This window comes from Natrix helvetica (genome assembly GCF_964273705.1).
Source record: "Natrix helvetica genome assembly, chromosome: 1".
NCBI classification, from domain to species: domain Eukaryota; kingdom Metazoa; phylum Chordata; class Lepidosauria; order Squamata; family Natricidae; genus Natrix; species Natrix helvetica.
The window spans coordinates 125,510,903-125,536,408 of record NC_138548.1 but is presented as its reverse complement, the minus strand read 5'-3'; the positions used below and the strand labels follow the sequence as shown (position 1 = coordinate 125,536,408).

General features: G+C 41.3%; 1 protein-coding gene across 1 annotated transcript in view; it reads left to right on the top strand.

Moving 5' to 3' along the window:
- The window catches only part of ASIC4 (acid sensing ion channel subunit family member 4), a 98,603-nt gene that overhangs the window by 45,780 nt on the left and 27,317 nt on the right, over positions 1 to 25,506 (top strand). Inside the window, exons 2-4 of the mRNA XM_081939846.1 lie at positions 20,037 to 20,181; positions 21,282 to 21,409; positions 24,878 to 25,037. Coding sequence (XP_081795972.1) covers positions 20,037 to 20,181; positions 21,282 to 21,409; positions 24,878 to 25,037 — 433 coding nt within the window. The remainder of the gene's footprint in view (positions 1 to 20,036; positions 20,182 to 21,281; positions 21,410 to 24,877; positions 25,038 to 25,506) is intronic.

Here is a 25,506-nt window from a genome sequence, read left to right as displayed (position 1 = left end):
GGGCACATTCCAGTTTGCTTTCAAGTGGACTCACACAATTTATGATCAGTGAACTGAATGCAATCCACCAGCAAGCTCCATGAAGGCTGTAGTTTCTTGCTGTTTGTGTTAAAGGTTATGTTGTACTCGAAAGCAGATAGCTTCGCCTGATGGTTAGGAAATTTGAACAAGCTCACACATATTAAAGATTAATGTGTTTTTGTGTCAGCAGGTCCTCCATTATTCTTGGGATCTTCAAAATAAAGTTTTACTTTACATATTTTAAAGATTGGAAGTGAATTAACTATGGAACAGGACTTCCCACTTTGCTTTTTCATAATAGGTGGTGATGATCTGTGAAATATATTTCCCCGAACAATCCACTCAAATTCATAATTGCAGGTTTTCTAAACTGGTACTTGGGATGTAAAAAGTTTTATGCATTTTTTTTTTTTTGCTTTACCAGGTTTTTTTAACTAGTGTACTGTACTGATATGTTTATGCTTTTTAACATTTCTTCTAAGGCACCTTTTTATATTTACTGAAAAAAGTAATTTTTTGTTCTCTTGAATATATAAAGTTTTTAATTAAGACATTGTAAATACATTAACAAAATTAATTTGGGAAATGCAACGAAACAAAATAAATTTATTTTTCACAGTTCCATATTACTTCTGTCTTGCTATTTGTCAATGCCTCTGGAGACAAGGCAAGCAGTCTTTTAACCAAACCATTTCTACTTTTTTCACCAATCATGTAAACATACCTTAAATCCAGCTGCTGGCTTTCAGAAAACATTTTCTACTGAATGGATAAGAGAAGTAGCAGCTGCCTCTAATTAAGAAATTTAAGGCTGCAGTTCTATGCATTTAGCAGACTCAGAATTAAGGGAATAGCCAAATAGTCACATTAAAGCCCAACTGACTGGTCCTTGAATTGGCAGAAAAGACCAATTCTGCCTCAGCAAGGGATGGTGTTCTTTGGAACTGCCTAGCCATTTTTCAGGCAGATGCCCTGCAGAAATCAGGTGCCCAGTGTACCCAGTGCAGCCCAACTCAAATGGCCATAGATCTTAGCTCCACATACTGAAATAAAGACCAATGCTAAACATAGTGTCTCTGAGTTTGTGTGGGCCAAACCTTGCCCTACTGGAGAAATCCAGAATCAGAGCACTGTCCAACAGAGCCATAAAAATGGTCCTTCAGCAAGAACTAGGTTCTAATTGAGCAGCTTTATAGATGATTTTGTTTTTGACCCTATTCTGACTTGCCTTCCAGCCCTTGATTTAGAGCACTTAAGAGTACTTGATGCCCTGGTCAAGTGGCCACTATACTTCTTCCTTGGCCTAAATCTGAATATATTGCTGCCCTTGTGTCTAGGGTGTCTGGAGGTAATTTTAGCAGTCCTGAAGAGGGACAAAGCAAAGACATTTTAATTTTCCAGTGTCTCATTATAACAGGCCATCTCCCAGTTGTTAAGAGGGCTGTTGGCATCCTCCAACTTCCCTAGTTATCCAACAAATGGGGATGTTTGGATGACAATGCAATGCTTCAGTTTGCATCTTTCTCTGGATTGGTCCTGTTTAAAGGATTTGCCTCAACATTAACTTATAGTAAAAAAAACCTTTCCTTCTTTGTTAAACCCAATGAAAGCTCTTTCTATTTTGGAATGAAATGTATAGAATTGATAGTTGTCAATTAACTTCTTTTGATTCCTCAATTTAAGTTCCTTGTGTTCAAGTTTCCTGATTAGTATGTATCATCAGACTGCGACCATATGGCGTGCATGTATACTAATGATATAATTATATTCTTGCTCGGCATTCTCATCTTTCTAGGACTTGGCTGATTAGATTGCAAGATAGGGCCTTTCCTGTTGTGACACCCAAACTGTAAATTGTCCTCTCTAAAGAGCACTGTCCCTTGTGAGCATCATACTTTCCTCCCACTAACTTCAAACTTGCTGATTGTCCTACTTTTGTGTTCTTAAGTACATCTCTTGGATGGGAGTTTTTTTAGGTCCAAAAAGTGTGGGGGGGAATTACCTTATAAATAACATTCAAACAATCTCATCTTTGCATCAGAGCACACCAGCAAACTTGGCAGGTGGGAATGAGACAGAGAAGGATGCATATTTCTGTCCCTTTCTAGTTCCTTTTTAAAAAGCTCTATTTTCCTTCCATTGCAAGCAATGGGAAGTACTTTATTTAGTCCAGTCGAATGGCTGGTGTAAATTTATTTTTATGCAAGATACTGTAGGAGTTATTTATTTTTATGGGAGTTAAAGGACCACAGAGTCCTTTGGATCCTCAGCCCTTCCCACCTGGCATACTAGTTAATCATTGACACATCTTCTTTAGGGCTTCCTTAGATCAAATATCCCAGTTTTGGAAGGTACCATAGAAGTTTTAAGGGAGGCAGCAGCGAAGCACGTACTCAGCAAACTGGTAGGAAAGCCGGTAGGAACCTACTACTGGTCTGGACAGATTACATACAGGAGAGAACGTCTGTATGGTCATCCTGAATCATGAGTCTCATTTTTTCCTGATATCAATCTCCTTCTCATGGTTACCATCCTCAAGGTACTAGGTCCTTTAAAATAATATCTCAAATAGTTATCCAGTCCCATATTAATGGAACAACTTTCCCACTCTTTGGAGAAAGAAAATAGAGGCTGCTGAACATTTCTGCTATTGAATAAAGATTCCGCAATAGTTTGAGAAGGCAAAATCGGGTTGGGAGAACTAAATTTTCCAAGACTTTGAAACACAAGCAAATTATATGAGGGTTAAGACAAAAGAATTCCTTTACAAAGGAAAATTAAAACACTGATAGCAATTTAATTTAAAGGGGTGTGTGTTTAGTGTGAAAGAAAATGGATAGGAATATTCAAACTCAGATTCTCTAGAAAAACTGCATGATAAGAGATTCAGGACAAATTATAAGTGCTTCTTCACACAACGAATAAAACTACGATCTGAAATTCTTTTCTCAGAATGTAGTAATAGGACCAAATTATTAGACACAGAGAGAAAGAGCCACAGCAGAGCACTGGGTGTCTTCAGGCCAGACCTTTTCTGTCAGTCCAGCATACCTTACAGGGTTGTTGTGGGGAAAATAAGACTAGTGCAAACAACAGCTATGGAACAATATGATGTAACAAACATAGTCCATTGAAAAAGTGAGTAAAAGAAAAGAAGAGGAACAAGAATTAAGCCATTCATATAGGAACATACAGGGAAAGGCCATGTGGTCAGTTTTGAGCAGGTGCCTAAAAGAAATGATGGAAATGATTTTCAAGAAGAAGAATATTCAAGAGGGCAGAGGCCACCACTGAAAAGCCACCTGGGCTGAATGGGGGTGTCTCAATCTTAGCAACGTTAAAATGGATGGACTTCCAGAATTCCCCAGCCAGCATGGGAATTGAAGTCCACCGATCTTAAGATGCTGAAGTTAAGAAATACCGACGTAACTGATACTTTGCAGTTTTTGATACATGCAGGACGGGAGAACCTCTCTGGACATTTTGAACAATCAATTCAGTCTGTATTGACAAAAGTGGTCAGGTATCCCAGTCCAAGTTATTGAAGGTATCAAGAGTAATCTCTTGAACTCATCTTAGTTTGTGGCAGAAAATGCTTCAACAGGGTACCACCACTCTTGAAATTTTAGACCTGGATAACCTTGAACTACGCCGTCTACATTCCGACCTGAGCTTAGTGCACAAGATAATCTGCCATAACGTTCTACCTGTTAATGACTACTTTTACTTCAATTGCAATAACACAAGGGCTATCAATAGATACAAACTAAATGTAATCCGTTCTAATCTTGATTGCAGGAAAAATGATTTCAGCAATAGAGTAGTAAATGTGGAACACCCTACCTGGTCCTGTTGTTAGTTCCTCTAACCTTCAGACATTTTACCTTAAGCTGTCTACTGTGGACCTTATGCATTTCTTAAGAGATCGCTAAGGGGGCATGCATAAGCGCACCAGCGTGCATTCGTCCCTGTCCTACTGTCCCATTTATATGTACTCTTCTTATGTGTTTATGGCTACGTTTTGCTTATTTATATCCATTTATTTGTGCCATTTTTTCATGTGTTTTTATACTTGTTTCCTTGTGCTTGTTGACAAATAAACAAACAAACAAATGTCTAACATGATAAGCTTCCTTAGCAACTTCGCCACTCAACCAGGTGCCATTTCCACACCTGGTGTACTCAGAGAGAGCACATTACAATAGTCTACATTTGAGGTGAACCGTTTGAGCATGAACCATTCTAGCTAGAGAATTAAACCAGTTTGCATAGAATAAAGCAAGCAATGGCCACTATGTCGGCAGCATCAGAAGCAGGAGGCCTGTAGATATAATTTGCTGAGGAAAATCAGCTAAAGGAAGCTTCCAGCCTCGTGCTCCACCTGTGATCTTCACAATGGGGAACAAGGGGCTCATCGAGACTTCCTTTCCAATCCAGCCGATGCTCTAATATGGCTGTTGTGTAGACCAGAATAAGGGATACATTGGAAAGAGGAGTTTTAGACTCCAGTCTTTTGCTTCTCCCTGGTAGCTAGCCCAGCTGCGGGTTTCCCATCTCAGAGGCCCCTTTTGAGTAAGCATGGCTGCCATGAACATCACCCATCGGCAGGGTTAAATCAACTCATTAGACGAAAGCTCCTGGCCAAATAAGAATCCTCTCACCCAGCACAGCCAGGAACCACCATCCTCAGCTCTGAGAAAAATTAATATAAAGCTGCCCTTGTGTGAAGAGCCTGATGGTATCGGGGACAGCGCAATAAATCTCAATGGAGAACATGTTCGCTGAGACGGGCGCAGCCTCGGCCACACAGCAAAGACTCAGCTACTCCGCACACCCAGGATTTCTTGCAGATGATTCCTTTGGAAACTCCCAAATTGCCCTAACCAACCACACTGAAATAAAGCCCATTCCCAGTCCTTGCACAATGCTCTGTGCCCCTGGCTGCACACAGGTAATGCTCAGATACAGCCCTCACCCCAGATTGTTTCGCAGCGCCAGGATGATGAAATCCCAAATTCAGCATGGAAGTGAGTGGGGAAAATGCCAGCATACCTAAAAAGAAACGGAACAAAATCTTGTTGATTTCCTAGGTACAGTGAGCTCTTTAAATCAGGTAGACTTTGGGGAGGGGGGAACACCTTGACTTAACTCTCACACAGATAGAGATAATGCTATATTTCTACCAAGTATCCCTTCCTTTAACAGAACCACTAAAAGCATGGCATTTGCCTATAGCTATTTCCCTAGTATGGACACCATATTTTTTATATAACTGATGGGATTTATATCCCACTTTTCACAGAAGAAGCATGCATAGCGCTATCTCATCCTGTTTTCCCCACAATGGCAACCTTGTGAGGGAGAGTGGGTCTAGAGAAAATGCCTGGTCCAAGGCCTCTCAGTAAGGTTCCATGACTAAGGTTGGGCATGGGTTTGCTCATTACAAATTATGCCACATATGTACATAAATAAACATACAGACCAGCATTTTTCAACCTTGGCAACTTGAAGATGTGTGAACTTCAACTCCCAGAATTCCCCAGCTACAATCTTCAAGTTGCCAAGTTATCAAGGTTGAGAAACACTAATGTGGATGATGAAAATACTTTTTTAACATACAGCTGTAATCATTCTATGTGTGACCATTACACAGTATGTACATTTTTGGGGCTAGTGCTGTTTAACACATGTAAATGTTACTGTCAGTGGCATTCCATGTAAATCCTCTTCCTTTCTAGTGTTGTTCTGTTGTCCCAACTTCAACACATTTTAAATAAATATTTTCTTGCTGTGTGCTTGCAGGTGTGTGCACAGACACACAGATCCCCTAATCTGTCGAAATTCCGCAGAAATCCCCCCCCCCCCAGTAGATCCCCCGTAGATCTAATCTCTTGGGGAGAGATTAGAAAGCTACTGATCTGGTCAGTGTTATTATTTTAAGAATTGGCTGCATTTATTTATGGCATAGATAAAGTGGACTAATGGAGGCACAGTTAGTTGTGACTTGGAACAATTGATCTCTCGGCGGGGGGGGGGGGGGGGGAAGCATGCACAGTTTTCATAGACCAAGCCCTGATGCTTCATTTATATACTTATCTACATGCAAATGCACATACACACAGTCTTATTGCCTAGCACATTAGAAGGCTGTCATTTTGCAAGAGTTGAAAATGTGTGTGTGGAGAGGGGGGGAATGTCAATCTTTAAACATCTATAATATGTAAATTGGTACAGTAATGCCATCCACTAGCAAGTACTGCCACCTGCTGACTAAGGAGATTTTGCAGTGTGTGAGCCCAGGTTTTTTTTTTTTTTTTTTTGCCAGAATCTGAAACCAAACAGGCTGGAAAACGAGTTAAAAGAGGGCATGCAAAATAGCAGTGTGGAGTTTGTTTTTCATGGTCAGTCAAGGAAATGTCACAATCTCTGCATTTAGTAATCCATCAATATTTGTTCCCCTCTGTCTGGTTTTCTCACATAAATGTTTAATGCCAGCAACCCATATGTTCATTTTTGGGTGTGTGTTCTCCTGGCACTTGATCAAACAAAATGTAATTGGTTGTCTCACTATAGTTTTCTTCTTTTAAAAAAATGGCTGTAATTTCTTTGGAGCAATTATAGTGGAAGACAGTTCGATAAGGATATGAAAGGGAGGGAATTTTATTGCTCTTAGCTTGCAGTTCCATCCTGATATTCATATGGCCAGAATTCCAAAAAGTGAAATCAATCAAACATTATGCGCTAAGTACTTACTTGCATGTTGTGTGATAACAAAAAAAGTCTCTTTTGAGTTGAGCTTCACTTTCAGTGATTTCAAATCATGACTATGATGTTTTCTTGGCAATAGTACCAAAATGGTATACTGAGCTTTTTCCACAATATTTTTTTTTTCAATTTTCCAGTTTAGTCTACAATCCTGGCTTTTCCAAGTAGTCTTGCATCAAAGTACTAATACTACTAGTCTGGCTATGCTTAATTTTTCAAAACCATCCACAAAGCAGAATTAATTCTAGAAGTTTGAGGACTGTAGAAAAACTAAAAAGCCAACCAGAAGAAAATCACAAACAGCTTCCAGTAAACTACCAAGAAAATTACACAGACACAGTCATTATGAATTGAGCTCAACTTGAGAGTGTCTTTAATACAGAGTAGAAAACATGGAGGTAAAATGTTTAATAAGCTGCAGAACAACTCTGCGGGTTTTTAGTGCATTATACACAAGGAATTCCTAACCACTGCATCTTTTGCATAAAGTGCTAATATATTAACTCTATCGTTTAGAAAGAAATATGTCTTTATGTGAAAGGGTCAATATTCTGATTATAAACCGTATTAGATATGAAGTGGAGATGCCAAGAAAATGTTTTATGTATGCCCTAGTGTGTACAATAGATTATGTTAAAAAGCACACACTCAATTCTTGTATATTATTTTACCTTTTTAGTCTGTACAGGAACCAATACTAACTTCCTATTAAGTGTGATATGAAGCCTAGTCTGAGTTTATGTAGTGTAGTACTCATTATAGCTTGAGGGCAACCTCTAGTATTTGACCTGGAGACCCTATCCAGTTCTTCATACCATGCTTAACATTAACACTTTCTTGATATTACTATAGGATATGATCATTCTCGTATCAAATCCTAATATGAAATTGTATAACTTAAAAAGAACAGGCTCAAAAGTAAAACTGGGAAATATAAAAATAATTCAATAAAAACACTCTGCGTAATGGATATTGGCTTGTAAAAATAATAAACTTGTACTATATTGATTCAAGGGTTGCATTTTCAAAGTTCAGAAGTCCTAGTTAAGGCCATCTGCTACAACCTTGTTTTCCAAGTCATATCATGGATGCAAATTAACAGTTCCCCCCAAAGGATACATCATAGTCATAGCCACAGTCCATTAGCAAAGCCAATGTTTTTGAATGCAAGATTTCTCTTTGTTTCTAAAGACCTTAAAATGTAGCATAAATGGATGAATGAAAATTTCTAACTGTAATCAATCATAAGTGCTGAGCATTCAAATACTAAGAAAGTAAATTACCAGATGTCCGATATCCAACCAGTTTAGGTTCAAATAGTTTGGTTAGCATTGCAAAAAGGAAATCCACAATATTATTGACAGACAGATAAAGCAATGGAGCAATCTTTGTAACCACAAAGCTCTCAAGAAAAAAGATGTGGATTTGATGGTTAAGCATTAACGTAAGTTGACTATATTCATATTTGGCAAAATAAAATATTCAAAACGTGCTAATTATGTATGAAAACGGAATCCCGCATAAGAGACTTAAAGTAAAATGACTGTTTGGCATTGTTGGCCCATTCATTTTCACCCATTTAATTGGGTTCCTTAAACTTGATTCTCCTATTGTGCTTAGCAAAATGTAACATAGCCAATGTTTAATAATTGGTACAATTATTAAATTATGAATAATTAATATAATTCCATCATTTTTCCTGTGATCCTGGATTGGTGACCATTCCAATTACATATAAAAGAAAAGTAGACCAAGAATGCCTTGAGTTCTCGTGAAATTTTGAAAATCCTAATGGGGTCCTCTCCCCCATTATCTTAGTGATGATTCAGTAGCAAGATAATTGAGTGTGTTGAAAAGAAAACTGACAAGGGTTAGAAACAGAAAGACAGAAGAAGAGATACAGAAAAAATTACAAATCTAAAAAAGAGAAGATAAAGTACTTTAATGTCTGGATAGGTCATTTGCTGATTTATATGCTGATAAACCATTTTAAATGCCCGCAGAAGTACACATGAATCCCCAATAAAATCTCAGTGGAGATTTTAATGAAGCTGGGATTGGATATACAATTATTTACCCCAGACCCAAAAGTACCCCAAACTAAACATGCTGAGTTTAAAAAAATAACAATTGCACGTGTTTTGCACAATACTTTTCAGCATGGATCATATCAACTTTATTATTATTATTCTGTGTTCAAATATAAAAATTCAAAAAAATGATTCATACTTAAAATTCCTAGAGAAATAAATATAAATAGCACATAAGGTAAAGGTAAAGGTTCCCTCGCACATATGTGCTAGTAGTTCCCGACTCTAGGGGGCAATGCTCATCTCAGTTTCAAAGCCAAAAAGCCAACACTGTCCAGAGACATCTCCGTGGTCATGTGGCTGGCATGACTAAATGCCGAAGGCGCACGGAACTCTTGTTACCTTCCTACCAAAGGTAGTTCCTATTTTTCTACTTGCATTTTTATTTATTATTTATTTATTTATTTATTTATTTATTTATTTATTTATTTATTTATTTATTTATTTATTTATTTATTTATTTATTTATTTATTTATTTATTTATTTATTTATTTATTTATTTATTTATTAGACTTGTTAGCCGCTCCCTCTCCACGAAGGGACTCGGGGCGGCGTACAATAAATAAATCACATGTTACACGATTAGACATTACACGGTTAGACATTACACGGAGGAGGTATAAAATCACAACAATTGTTACAATACATAAACAACAATAATAGTAAGGTTAAAAATTAAAATACCCCGATTTAAAATTTTAAAATGTAAAAGTTTAAAATTGCCAGGAGGATTAGAGATAGAACTATAGTTGAGCCAGGCCAGCTAGTTGGAAAAGGTGGGTCTTGAGTTTTGTACGGAAGGAACGGAGGTCGGTAGTAATCCTAATGTCGGGGGGGAGGTCATTCCAGAGGGCTGGGCCCATCACAGAGAAGGCCCTGCTCCTGGGCGCCGCCCTTTGGCACTGCTTAGTGGATGGCACCCAGAGGAGTCCCTCTCTGTGAGAGCGTATTGGTCGTAGGGATGTATGGGGCAGGATGCGATCCCGCAAGTAACTAGGTCCTGTGCCATGGAGCGCTTTAAAGATGGTGATCAGCACCTTGAAACGCACCCGATAGACCACAGGGAGCCAGTGCAGCTTGCGCAGGAGAGGTGTTATATGGGAGTATCTCGTACTCCCCATGATCACCCGCGCGGCCGCATTCTGGACCAGCTGTAGTCTTCGGGTGCATCTCAAGGGAAGCCCCATGTAGAGAGCATTGCAGTAGTCCAGGCGGGACGTCACCAGCGCATGAGTGACTGTGCGTAGGGCATCCCGGTCCAATATGGGGCGCAATTGGCGCACCAGGCGAACCTGGTGGAACGCCCCCCTCGCCACGGCTGCCACATGGTCATCCATGGACAGCCGGGCATCTAGGAGGACGCCCAAATTGCGTCACCTGCTCCATGGGGGCCAGTTGCTCGCCCCCAATGGCCAGCGATGGGATCCACTGGTTGAACCGGGGGGCCGGAAGCCACAGCCACTCCGTCTTGGAGGGGTTGAGCTTAAGTCTGTTGTCACCCATCCAGACCCGTACAGCTTCCAAGCACCGGGACATCATTTCGACGGCCTCGTTGGGGTGGTTCGGGGTGGAGATGTACAACTGCATATCGTCAGCGTACAGATGATATCCCACCCCAAAACCACGAATGATCTCACCCAGCGGCTTCATATATGTGTTGAACAGGAGAGGCGAGAGGACCGACCCCTGCGGCACCCCACAAGTGAGCGGCCTCAGGGTCGACCTCTGCTCCCCTGCCAACACGCATTGCGTCCGGTCGGAGAGGTAGGAGCAGAACCACCGCAAAACGGTGCCCCTTACCCCCAGCCCCTCCAGCCGGTGCAATAGGATACCATGGTCGATGGTATCAAAAGCTGCTGAGAGATCTAATAGGACCAGGATAGAGGAACAACCCCTATCCCTGGCCCTCCAGAGATCATCTACCAACGCGACCAAGGCCGTCTCTGTGCTGTGCCCGGGTCGGAAGCCGGACTGGCACGGGTCTAGATAATCAGTTTCCTCCAGGTGATGTGGGAACTGTTGGGCCACCACACTCTCTACAACCTTCGCTAAAAAGGGAAGGTTGGAGACGGGACGATAATTAGCTAGTTCAGTTGGGTCCAGGGAAGGCTTCTTGAGTAAGGGCCTCACAACCGCCTCTTTCAAGGCGGCTGGTAAGGACCCCTCGCCCAGCGAAGGGTTCACTAGTCCCAAGAGCCAGTCTCGTGTGACCTCCCAGGATGCCAGTACAAGCCAGGAGGGACACTGGTCCAATAAACATGTGGTGGCTCGTAGTCGCCCACGCAACCTGTCCAAATCATCGGTGGCAACAGAGTCAAACTCCTCCCAGAATGGTCTCTCAAGACTCGCCTCGGGCGTCCCTCCTGGCCCACTGAGGGGGACCCATTCCCTCCGGATTTGAGCGATTTTATCCTGCAGATATTCCCCAAATTCCTCTGCCCTGCCCTGTAAAGGGGCTTCCCGCGGCCTCTGTGACAGAAGGGAGCGGGTCACCCAAAACAGGGCAGCAGGGCGGTTATCTGCGGATGCAATAAGAGCGGCACAATGTCGACGTTTGGCCGCTCTTAATGCCACAAGGTATGTCCTTAAATAGGTTCTTACCTGTGTTCGGTCAAATTCGGAACGGGAGGATCTCCATCTGCTCTCTAGGCGTCTCTTGTGGCGTTTCATCACCCTTAGCTCCTCGGTAAACCAAGGGGCCAGGGTGGTTCGCCGCCGCAGGAGAGGCCGCAAAGGCGCCACCCGGTCTAAGGCCCCGGCGGCCGCACTATTCCATGCGGCTACCAGGTCCTCCATCTGGGGGCGGGTCAGGGCTACAGGAGGTGGCCCAAGCTCCGTCTGGAACCTATCTGGTTCCATCAGGCGCCTGGGGCGGAACCATCTAGGACATTCCGGTTCCGCCTCCCCGCGGCGGGGGGTAGCGCCAGGGAAGTCAAGCCGGAGAAGTGAGTGATCTGACCATGACAGGGGGGTAATAGCTAAATCCCCTATTCCCAGATCACTCATCCACTGGCCAGAGACAAAAACAAGGTCCAGCGTGTGGCCTCCCTCGTATGTGCTTTCAAATTGCTAGTTGGCAGTTCAGCAGAAGTTGGGACAAGTAACGTTACGCGGCGCTAGGGTTTCGAACCGCCGAACTGCCAACCTTTGTGATAGACAAGCTCAGGGTCTTAGCCATTGAGCCACTGCGTCCCTAAATTGCACATACAGAAATACTAATGCTAAGTCACAAATGGGTAGGGAAATGAAAAGGAATCCAAATTACACCAGGATCCACTGGAGGCATAAAAGTAGTTGGCAAAGAATAGGCAGTACTCGGAAATTTACTAGTATTACTTTATGCTCAAATACGTTTTTCACACATGTATGTACATACACATACTACTAGTGTTGTTGCTGCTTCTAACACTTGATTGTATGTGACTCAAACAAAAGAAGAATTATATGGTTATCTTGGAAAGAATTCATATTACGTGGGAGTGAAGCCCATTTGTCATCAAATATACGCTGTTCAGGAAGCTAATGTTAATTGTGGCTCCCTGATGAGTTTACCTACCTGCTATACGATAGTGCCTTAATTATATCCGCAGAAATTCACTAAAAGAGGCATAAGGTGATTAAGAGTCCCATCACTTCCTATTTGATGAGATGCATTGACTTTTTTTTTTTTTAGAATTAACATTGAAAGTAGGATAACCAACTTTTTCTGATTTTCTTTTTTTTTAAAAAAAAAAATATTGCCTTCTTTTAAAAAGCCTCAAGACAGATTGGGAAGCAAATGTGTTGAAAGCACAGGAATCCTGTCAGAAATAGAATTTGGCAACTTCAGGTGAAAAGCTTGAGTATTTGGCAACCTGTAAAGCCCAGGGTAGATTTTCCAAGCAGGCCCTTGGCTTAACTCTCTCTAGATGTCACTTCTCCTTGTTAGGCAAAGGAGGCCCTTGAATAGCTCATTTGTATCCAGGCTCCTTATAGCCCACTGAACCTGGAGGATTGAACAGGAAAAGAAGGTCAAAAGCAGAAGAGGTTGGTGCTTCTGCAGTGCTTAATTACTGAGAGAGATCAGCTCCAATTGTTGGCTGTAATCAATATTTATTAATTACCACAATTAATTGTGATGCAGAATTAAGGCAGTAATGAGTGGAGTATGTAATCAGGAAGGGCTTGTTAGGCAACCTGCAAGCTAGATAGGGGGCATGCTGGCAGGCAGCCACTTCAGCGCCTCCAGGAGTGACAGAAACAACTGGAAGTGACAAGAAGGGCTTTGAGAAGGGAGGGAGGGAACAGAGTAGCACCAGCAAGCTGCAGTACAAAGAGTCTGTGACAAGTAGAGTTTGTTTTCTCATGGTGCTCTATGATCCATGTTAGGCCCACAGCCCCCTGCTTCCTTGGCACGCTCACTTTAGTGAAAAAGTCAGATGTAATAGCCTTTCATCCTGTCAGGATGGGACAAGCTGAGCTATTGACATTTTTGTGCAACGTTACATGAGGAGCCTTTAATAAGACATCTCTGGCAGGCTTTGTCTTCGCTGTTCTTTGTGAAAGAGAACATGGGGTCTTCTGAGTCACAGACCCCTTTTTCAAGCCGAGCGATGGTGGAGTCGTAGGAGTCCGTGTTCATAGTAGGAGCCAATATGGCCAGATTTGATGGAACGTATCTGTTCCAAGAGTTTCCAGAGATTCATGTACATTACTCACCACAGCCAAATATCTCTACGATAGCATAACAATACCTAGAAAGAGATTCCTCTCCAAATGCTTCTTATGTTTGTCTATCATTTGTGGTTCTGTGGCCGTTTTAATCAGCCATTATGTTCTACAATTGTATCATTTTGATCAAAAATCAGCCGTTATATTCTACAATTTTATCATTTTGATCAAAAATCAGCCATTATATTCTACAATTGTATCGTTTTGATCAATTTCTATTCTATTTCCCCCATGAGCAAGAAAAAAATGTCCTCTCCCTGCCATCGCCTCTTTTCCTAGAGTTTGTTTTTCCTGAACTGGACTTTTCACAGATGTTGTCAGCTTTCTCTCAGGGGTCTGTGGTTAAACACCAGCAGTCTTGCATCATTCTGGTATGGGTAGAGCAGAATGGGTTTTGCCAATATACAGCCAGAGGGAGGTATTTAATCCTTTTTACATTGCCTGATCTTTGACTCACAAATTCTTCTTGTTTCTCTAGAAGCAAGTTTTGCTTCACGAGCTGCACTGCCTTCCAGTGTGGTTCTGGGCACAATTCAAAAGGTTGATTATCACTTATAAAGCCATTCATGGCATGGGGCTGGATTGCCTTTCTTTCTCCATCCCAGTAGATCCAACAAGAAGGGGCACGTTCCAGGTCCCATCTGTCAGGCAATATTATCTGGCAGGACCTAGGAAGCAGGCCTTTTCAGCTGCAGCACTTATCCTCCGGAACACAACACACACACACACACACACACACACACACACACCCTCCAATCCAGTTGGCTCTTTTTCTGCTGGCATTTCATAAAGCCTTAAAAATGTGTGTGTTTTCCCAGGCGTGGAGGTTAGGAAGTTAATGGAGCCATTTATTTGTGGCGGCTTGTCTTCAACTGCCTTGGTATATATATTTATTATTATTGTGTATATTTATTATTATTGTTGTTGTTGTTTGTCTGTATTGAGTTTATAATCTTACATTAGCTACTAGTGAGATGGGCGGCCATATAAATGGATGGAAACAAACAGGCTGAATCTAGCTGTTCTTGGTTTTTGCAAGAGAGAACCAGTTTTGCCCTATAAGTGGCGAAACAAAAGACAATAAAGAAGTTTGAATAAAAGGGCTGGCAGAAAGTCAGGAGTCAGTTACATCGGGTATTGTCAGAGGGCATTTTACTTTACGAAGGGCATGCAGGATCAACTGGAGCTAACAAGAAGGGAATTTCATACTTAAACCTAGCAGCTGAGATGCAACCCTTGGGGCAGGTTATCTGAAAACACAGGGCACAGATGCATTGTCTGTTCTGTCTGGGGAAGCCTCTTGTGTAATTGCTGAGTGTGGAACCTCCATGGAAGATCGTTTTAGGCCATTCAATGGAGAAATCATATGGGATAATGTGTGCAATTGCCTCTTCCCCACAGCACCCCCGCCCTGTTATCACTTTCAACCCTCTGTTACCCAAATGATGATTCTATGATTCTATTAGATTTGAGAAATTAAGGGCAATGGCAGAGTGTTGATACTGGGATCTCTCCCTCACTTTGTTAATCAGAGAATGGCTGGAGGCATCTGGCACAACTGGTACTTTGTGGAGGAGTGATTCATGGGCCCTTTACAGAAAGCAACCCACTACTTCAGACAAGAATCATGGTTTCTTTCAGGCACAGCCTGGAGAAGATCTAAGATACTTTAGCTAAAGGTTCTGCACTGCTTGTTGGTATCTGCTGAACAGTTGTGAAGATGCCATTATTCTACTGGCCAAATGGATCCCTCCTTGTATCCAATTTAGATGGCTTCATGGCCCTGACCACAATCCCTTTCTTCTGTGTGATGAAGCTACATGGACTGTTTTACAAGAACTTACACCAGTAGTTATTGACACAGATACCTAATACGGACTGGAATGCAACTTTTTTTAACATCAGTGTCATTGCTCCACTGAATGCAGTACTTGCATTTAATCTCTGTTATTCAACACCTGCCTGAATCTGTTTGAGGAACTTGAGGAAGAAATCCTGATGTCTGGAAGCTTTTGTTATCTGGAGAAGAAGAAACAAGCAAAGACTGAATCTCTACAAGAAGGTGTTGTTTATGCAGAAACCATTTGGCAACTTACTTCTCACAGAAATAATTCTGGGATGTGTTCCCTTGAAGAAGGTCAGCAATCTAAGGTTATCCTAGAAATGGCTAGTGCTGGACAGGCAGGTGGAGACTATGGATAGAGGAATCTGGGCCCAGATTTAACTGGTGTTCCAACTGTCTTGTAACATGACGGCTTGACAGTGTTTACTTCAGGGATTCTGGCAGCCACTACTGCCGGTTTGCTCGTGGTCACGTAGTGTGAGACATGCACAGTACTATAAAAATGCTTCTGTGCAGAAGCCAAAAACAAGATGGCAGTGCCTATAGCAATGCCAGGAGAACCAGTTTGAGAGTATAGCAGGCCTGGGTCGCTACCGGTTCCAGCGACCCAGGTCGCCAAACCACTACCAGTTCGGCTGAACTGGTACGAACCGGTAGGAACCCACCACTGGTGTACCTGCTTTGTGGACTAACTACTGCAGAACACTTTATGCGTGTCTCCCCTTGAAGACTAGAGGAAGGGGTCAAGCTGTTTTCCAAAGCACCAGAAGGCCAGGCAAGGAATAGTGGATGGAAACTGATCAAGGAGAGATTCAACCTAGAAATAAGGAGAAATTTTCTGACAGTGAGAGCAATCAACCAATGGAACATAAGTTGCCATCAGAAGTTGTGGGAGCGTCATCACTGGAAGCTTTCAAGAAGAGGTTAGACTGCCATCAATCAGAAATGGTGTAGGGTCTTCTACCTGGGCAAGGAGTTGGACTAGATGACCTACAAGGTCCCTTCTAACTCTGTTAATCTGTTAAAACTACACAGAAGCTGAACGTGGCATCCTATTTATTAATGGTACCAATATTAGCACTCAGTAAGTAGTATTTAACCTAGTTTAAACTGTCAAGGGATTACAGGGTTGTAAAAAGGGAGTTAAACTAGTTTAAACAGTACAATACCTGTCTTGTAGACGCTTCATTGGTCCAATTCACAGTGCTGTAAAAGAGCACCCCAACTCCTAGCCATCGTAAACAATCTCAGGGGTATACTGTTATCAATGATATTGAAAGTTTCTAAGAAGTCTAAAAGATCCAGGAGGAATGCCTGCTCCACATCCATTTCTAGCATAGATCATCCATTAGGCTGAACCCTGACTGAAATGGATATATGCCGTAAGGAAGGGGAACAAATGAAAGTATGGATTTACTAAGCTCAATCTCCATGTAAGAACCAGTACGGTGATCCTTATCTTTGTTAGGTGATGCACTGGGGTGGAAAGTTAGTTATTTGATTGTAATGATGTTATCTAGAAATAGTAAGAATGTCCTTAAAAAAGAAGGATAAGGGGACAGGTTAATTTCTAGAAGTTGGACATTTGTATACCTGATTTTCATTTTCATTCCTTCCATTGTCCAATACAATACTTAACTTGTGATTCACGTCATTGTGGTTCTCATTGATCAGTATTGATAATTGACTTCAAGTCTCTGCAGTTGAGCTGCGGAAGAACAATGTCACTGAGAATAAACCTGAAGCTTTTACAATGAGAGTGTGTGCTGCATTGAGCCACTTAGCCCTTACCCCCACATGATATTATAGTTGGTTTGAGGTAAGTGGGACACTGGGTGGAGAGTTGCTTAGAACATGTTTCAGAATCTTTTGAGTATCAGAAAACTTCCTGCAGATTCCTTAGTGGGTAGAGGGTCTTTATATTAAAGTGTCCTGTAGAGAAGATATTGGGAAAGCACAATCTATCCAGGAACAGACAACCTGGAGCCTTCAGAGGTTTTGGCCAGAGGTGGTATTCAGCAGGTTCTGACCAGTTCTAGAGAACCAGTAGCAGAAATTTTGAGTAGTTCAGAGAACCACCTCTGACTGGCCCCACCCTCATCTATTCTCTGCCTCCCGAGTCCCAGCTGATCGGGAAGAAATTGGGATTTTGCAGTATCCTTCCCCTGGAGTGGGGTGGGAATGGCGATTTTACAGTATCTTTCCCCTGCCACGCCCACCAAGAAACACCCACCAAGCATTGCCACACCCACCAAGCCACTGCCCACCAAGCATTGCCACACCCACCAAGCCACGCCCACAGAACTGGTAGTAAAAAAATTGAATCTCACCACTGGTTTTGGCCATGTTCTTGTGGACTCCATTTGTTTGCGGCTGGGGACTGATGAGTACTATTATCAAAAAATGTAAATTCCCTGTTGTAAAACAACCTAAGTGCGTACTTATGAACTATTATTGACAGGAAGAGTAAAAAAACAGCATAACAATTTATACCATTGTTAGGAAAAGAGACTGTTCATTTGCTGTTGGAATGAATATCTACCGTGGACACACCAATTCACACATTTATGGGATTCTCAATAAATTGGCAGACAATGACTTAATCACAAGGAAGCCTTGTATGTGAGTGGACATTTCTTCTGTCCAGAAGCCGTGTCAATGGGTAGAACATTCTGATGATCCTGTTTTTGTGTCTCTGATGCTAGCCCAGTGAGTGTGTTGTGTAGCCATTTATGGAAACATGAATGGTTGAACTGGGAGTACAAAAATTTGGAGGGCTATTTGCAAAAAAACCCCAAACCCACATTTATTCGATCAAATCATCATAATGTTTATTTGGGGAATAAATATCACTCAGAACCTTGTGGCCAACAAACCAAAATGATCGTTCTTAAAATATGGTTCTCTCCTTTCTTAAAATTTCTTCTTTTAGCATAATGTCGCAGTTATGAGATGATAGGATGTATATTCTACTTCTTATTTATTTAGAACACTCGCTGATTATAAACAATTAAAATTGTATTTATCAGTAACACTGTATGAATAGATAGCATGGGATGTAAATTTTTCCTTTTCAGAATCACATCCATGAACTTCCCTGGACTTATTTACAAAGCAAGGGCTACCAATGTCTGCCTTTTATTTTATGTGTATAGGTTATCTGCTCTTATGTTGACTTTTTTATTCTGTGCCCCATTATCTAAAATTTTTATTAGCCTCCCTTTCTAAGTCCCTGAGATCTCTGCCTTCCTGCCTTATAAAAAGAGGTGGCCAGTGAACCTTTACTCATTTTAGCAGATTGCAAGTAATCTACTCTTTCATCATAGGCTCCTATTATTCTCATTCTGAAATTATGACCCACGGTCCTGGGGACTTAGATGCTATGAATTTTAGGACACGGCTTAGCACTGTGACTTGGAGAAAAATATGAAATATAAACCAAGCTACTATTTCAGTTCTGTTTTCTTGGCAATTGATATTCTTTTTCTCCCTGGTGTCAGAACAGCACTTCTATTATACCTATTATCTCTGTTAATAAGCCACCCATTGGTTTTCACAAAAACTTTCCATGGCTTCACCTACTAGGATTATCAAAGTATTGTGTGTATCTTGATTCTACAGGGGGGGAAATCCTAAAATATTTCTGATAGATCCCAGAGCTCAGAAATCTGAAATATCAGACTTAACAGTGACCAAGAGAAAAGGGAATTGATCTAAAGTGATTAGTATTAATATCCTGATAGCATCTGATGAATGTCAAAAGATGGAGTTTTTCTTTATTTATTAAACAAATTTCAATAGTTGTCCAACTCAACTGACTCTGCGTGGCTTACAAAATTTAGAATGGTTTCTCTAATTTGTTTAAGAAAGTGATTGAACTTCTTGAGAGCTCAGGATACAAAGGCAGCCACCATCACTCCTTGTTGGATTTCATGTTGGTTCCTCTCTGATTAGTATCCCTTTCAAACTTGATATTGAATTCTGGAGGTTGCTGCGGTCTTTGATTTCCAGCACCATTTCTTTCCCCTTCTCCAGCCCCAGTCTTAGAAAAATCAGATAGCTGCAATGCAGTACTGTATATTCTAAAATTACAAAAGCCACCGGATCACATCAAAATCTTTTTTAGTTCTGTGTTTGCTTCTCAGTTGACCAGCTAGGTGCCCCTGAGAAGTGCACAATAAATGTGCCCTCTGACTTTGTAAAGACTGTAGTGTTCTTTGTTTCGTGTGTGGCTATATAATTTCATTCCTCTCTGGATTGTTATATCCACCTCTCTTTTATGCTGGAGTGAATTGTCCCCTGATGTGATGAAAGTAGCCAAGAAATAAAATTTGTCAGGCAGGACTGAAGCTCTCCAAGTCTGTCTGTCTGTCTGTCTGTCTGTCTGCCTGCCTGCCTGCCCCCCCCTCTCTCTCTCCTTTTTTTAAAAGCAAAGGAAGGGGGAGGAAAAGAAAAAGAAAGAAGTAAATAGAGCGAAGAATAGATTAGGATTACAATAGCCACAGGTGAAGGGAAATCTTCCCACTCCTTGTAACCATCTGCATATCTGCAGTATTGTTGGCATCCTCAGAATATTGGACCCCTTTGATCTGTCCTTTCTCCACAGGTCTACACCCGCTATGGAAAATGCTACACATTCAATGGTGACAGAAACAAAGCACGGATGACTCGCCAGAGTGGGATGGGGAATGGGCTGGAGATCATGTTGGACATCCAACAGGAGGAATACCTGCCCATCTGGAGAGAAACTAGTAAGAACTTGCATGATATTAGAAAGAGACATGATTCTGGAGTCCTTACATTATTAGTCCAGAGGGCTATCCCTGTCCTGACTTTCTAGCTTACTCCTTTTATGCGTAACAGATATTAAGCAGCTTGGTGGCCTAGAAGGAAGATACTTACCTCTCACTCGGAAGGTTGAGAGTTCAATCCTAGGCACAGCAGATATTTTTCTATCTGGGTACAAAGAGAAAATATCTGCTACAAACTCAGCTTAGGCATAAGGAAGGGCATCTGGCCAGTAAATTCTCAGCTCCATTCAGTTGCTCTGCTGTACACGGAATAATGGAATTAAAGGGTCGTAAAAAGAAAAAGTGCATGTAAAATATTACATCCAATCCCAAAAGCATAGAAATATTGATTAAATTACTATCTGTCTTCAGAAACTAAGAGTCACAAATGTGTTACTTGTAATAGTAAAAAAAATCTGTATCAGGTTTCTGTTCTCCTCCAGATGTGTTGACAGTTGAAGACTCGAGTTCCCAAAGTTAGGAAAGCTGCTGCATGCCCTGTTCAGTTCCTGAATATCAAAAATATAACAAATAGACAGACAGTTTGGTTATCGCTCCATATTTTGTGTTTTAAACAAAGCAGGGAAAGCATGCAAATGACAGCTTTTAGAATTCTTTCTGATCCCTTAATAATAAATGCAATCCAGGCCATGTGACTGAGAGGGTGGAGGGAGGCTCAGAAAGCAGAGCTGGCAACTCCTTTCCAATATAGGATTTGGTTGGAAATAATACAAAGATTAATTATGGTGGATATACCACCACATCAGACTCATGAAAAAGTAATATATCAATTGGAGAGATCCTGGCAGCGTGTCTCTGACCTTTTTAAAACTTGTAATATATAGCCATTAATAAATCTATATATATTTTTGACTGCTTTTATTATTTAGTAACTAACGAATCCCCTTGACAAGGCAGGAAACAAACACAGTCACAAGGGGGAGGGGATTGGGAAATGTGCCTACAATGAGTAGCATCATGCTTGTCAGATGAATGGACATTTTCCACTGATGCCCTCTCGAAAGAAATGCTAACCAGGGCACCACTACTTCTTATTCCAGATGAGACATCATTTGAAGCTGGAATCCGGGTACAGATCCACAGTCAGGATGAGCCACCCTACATTCATCAGTTGGGATTTGGAGTCTCCCCTGGTTTCCAGACCTTCGTTTCCTGCCAGGAGCAGCGGGTGAGAGCCAGAAAGTAGAAGTTCCTCTAGCTTGATAAATCAGGACGTTGTTTGGGAGAAGCTGAGAACATGCTTTTACAACAACCGAACACCATTCATTTCCCCCAAGATTATATTGGCCCCTGACCCTGTTGGCTTTTTGCAAAGCCTCAAATACTTGGATGTGTTCTCTGGCATGGGGTCAGATTGATATTTGTGTTTCTTGTTCATCGATGGCAGATTGGTTTTTACCTTGGCTGCTAATGTACTGCATGTACTGTGGTTTTGTCATTTGTATTATGGTTTAGAATTTTATAAGACACCCGAGTTGCCAAGGTGAGATTGGAAGCCAATTAATTCAAATGATGGATGGATGGATGGATGGATGGGAGGGAGGGAGGAAGGAAGGAGGAAGGAAGGAAGAAGGAAGGAAGGAAAGAAAAATTAGTTTTCCACAAGCAGGTCCTTTCCCCAATATTTTTGTTTCAATTCCAAACTGACTGGGAGATTTGGAAATTGTAGTGCTGCACATCCAGAAGTTATTAAACTGGAGAAATCTGTAACACAGCATCACATTTTTCAAATGACGTTCATCCCTTCAGTCAGCTATGAACTGTAATAAAATCAAATCTGGTTGGACTCTAAAATTCTGGTAAAAATGTTCTCAAAGGGTGTGGTCTAAAATTTATTTATTTACTCATTCATTCATTCATTCATTCATTCATTCATTCATGTATTCAATTTTCTCAGTCAATGACTCCGGGCGGTTTACAATTTAAAAAATATTACAATTAAAAATAATAAAAACAATTTAAAATAATAAAAACACTAAAACATCCAAAATAACTATGCATAGCAGCCAAGATACTTGACCATAATACAGGCAGAAAACAGGGCCTTTAACACATTGAGCACCCCAGAATATAGCCAGGATTTTAGGGCCATAAATTACGAAAGGCTTACATAATATCATCATAACAGAAATCATAGCACTCCGTAGGACTCATATTTGATTAGAAAAACTAACTGGAGGAGAGGAAGGCTCTATATTCTACTAAAACTCTCATTGTCAGCAGCCACTTAATTGCAGGAGGGAGGGAGAGAAGGAAGGAAGGAAGGAGGGAGGGAAATGACTGAATGACAAGAAAAGAGGAAGTGTGGAAACTGGCAGGAAATTAGAAGTCACTCCTGCCTCCACTGCTCTTTTGTCCAGCTGTGGTCATTCTGTTTCTGTTTAGGTAAGGAAATATCTCTGAAATGATGATCCAATAGTGCACGGATTGTCTCAGTGAGTCAGAGTCTCACTGAATAGAGATATCTCTCCCAGTCAGTTCCAGTCCACATCCAGAAGCAGATGCCGGATGTAGACTACGACAGTGATTTCTCCTGAGGAGATCATACTGTGAGTCAAGCCTTGGATATCTTAATCAGGCTCTTGGCTTGCAACGGAGTTAAATAAAGCAGTAACTCTATTAGCTGACAGCCCCCCCCCCCCAAAAAAAAAAGACAGCCACAGAACATATTTTCAGGTTATTCCGTAAATTTTGCAGTTTTCATCTCTAATGCAATTTGAAAGAAGGCACCAAAATACCTGACAAATGTTTAAGGTGGCCTTTTCTGTTTTCCTTTTCTAGCCTCTGATACAATGGGCCAATATTTGTGCGCTACTGGTTTAATGGATATTCCATATTTCCAGGGAACCATGGCAGTTGTAGTTCTATGGGATAGGAACTTCTTTAAAAATACCCAACATTTCACAGAACTGCAATTCCCAAGATCCTTTGAAGAAACCATGAGAATTAAAATGAAAAGCAGAAATGGAATTTTAAGGTGTAGATATGTTCTATAAAAGAAAAAAAGGGGCAATATTATTTAAGATTCTGGAGTTGATCGCAAAATAACTCTGTAATTATTTGAATCCAAGGAAAAACCTGAGAAGATAAATGCAGTTCCTATAATTAGAGGAAGCTGTGCAGGTTTTAAAATCATATGACTCAAAAGTCATTCCAAGAAATATCCTTATATTAACCATTATTATGTTAATTGCACCAAATAGGGACAATTTGATATCTCTGTTCCTACTCCACCCCGCTGCCACACATTTTCAGATTAAATGTCATTAATGCCATCTCGCTTTCTCTGAATTTCATCATAAGGCAGGGGTCAATTTAAAAATATTCAAACGTATCAGTGAACTGGTGTATACGGATGGATGGTTCATTTTCCCTTAAGAAAATGTTAAAGAAAATATTGGTATTAAAGAAAATATTCAGAGCAAAAGAGAAGCAAAAAAATGTACACTGAAGTTTCATTTCCATGCATTCTGTCAAACTCTGTTGGAATCAGTTTGATTGGTGACTTCTCATCATATCATTTCCTCATTAGATTCTGATCATGGAATTAGCTACATTCTGGTCCTCTACCATTTTAGTCTTCATCCACAAGAGCTCTTTGAGGGAATTTTGACCAGTCACTATCTCTAAATCCAACCTTGCTGCTGGGAGAATAAAATTGGAAGACTAACTACTTTGCCTTAAGATCTGGGAGGAAAGATGGATTTAAATCTAATGTCTAATTAATATTAGAAGATGCTGCCTATGTCTCTTACACTTAATGCTACTCAAAGCCTAATTCTGCAGGATGTGGAGCCTTTAATGAAGGACTATGTTTTAAAGTAGAGATTTCCTCAGTGCAGATTCTTAACTACTACAGTGTGTAATAATTTAGAAAAACAAATGCATGAACCTGAAATGTTAAAGAATCCTGTAAAATCAGAGGCAACTCTAAAACCTTCTAGCCTTAAGAATGAAATTCATGGTTAGTACTTCAGGTTTAGAGTGGAGCAAAATAGGTAAACATTATTTACAACAGGGGTTGCTGGATACTGTAAAGGAGAAGTCTGGCCTTGAAAAAGAAACAAGAAAATATATTCTTAGAGTTGTGGCCCAACGGAGAGCATTTTTGGTACAACTATCCAGTTCTGGAATTCCTTTCCTGTTCATTCACGGATGTGCCACTATTTTCAGCACCAGCTCAGTTGCACTTGTTCATCTTCTATTTTTTTTATAAAAAAAAACTGGTGCTATGATGCAGAGGTGGGTTGCTCCCGGATTGGGCAAACCGGTAGTGGCGGGGGCAGGAGGCTCCGCCCCCCGGATGCTTCTGCGCACACACGCAAGCACGAGCGAACCGATAGTGCCGGGATTTGCAACCCACCTCTGCTATGATGCTTTCCCAGCCTAGTATTCTGAATGAAAACCTTTTCAAGTTATTATTATTTTTTATTGTTTGGTAGACTTTTCCTTTTTATTGTTTACAAATTTATTTAAACACATTGCTAGTTGTGTATTTTTAACCAGTTGCATCCTGTTTGGGGATGGAATGTAGGATCGTAGACGCGCGTGGGTAAGGAGAGGCTTTTCGGGTAACAACATCACTGGACGAGTCCTGCTTTTTCTTGGTGCTTAGCTTGCTTCCCTTCTCCTGCAGCTGACCTACCTGCCCCAGCCTTGGGGGAGCTGCCAGGCCAGCCTGAAGGAGGAACAGATCCTGCCTGGCTACGAGAGCTACAGCATTGCTGCTTGCCGGCTGCAATGCGAGAAAGAGGCGGTAGTCCAAAACTGCCAGTGTCGCATGGTGCACATGCCAGGTAAGGGAGGCCTTCTCGGCCTGCCTCACAGACTCCAGGCCCCTCGGTTGCCTGGAGAATTTGCTCCAGAAGCTGATTTGCCATGAGCCTGTGGGGCCAACCTTGGCTTTACTCACATCTGCTCCTCACATCTGTTCCAGCGATTTGAATGTCACAATATGACACTTGGACACAAAGCTGGTGAAACTTTTCCTTCCATTTGTTTTCGGCTTCAGAGGTCTTTCACCTGATTGATACAGTTAGTCCTCAACTTACAACAGTTCATTTAGTGACCGCTCAAAGTTACAACGGCACTGGGAAAAGCCACTTATGTCCCTTTTTCACAGTTACGACCTTTGTGGCATCCCCATAATCATGTGATCCAAATTCAGAAGCTTGGCAGCTGGTTCATACTTACGATATGACCATTGCTGTATCCCAATTTGGTTATGTGGTCATTTTTTTGCGACCTTCCAACAAGCAAAGTCAA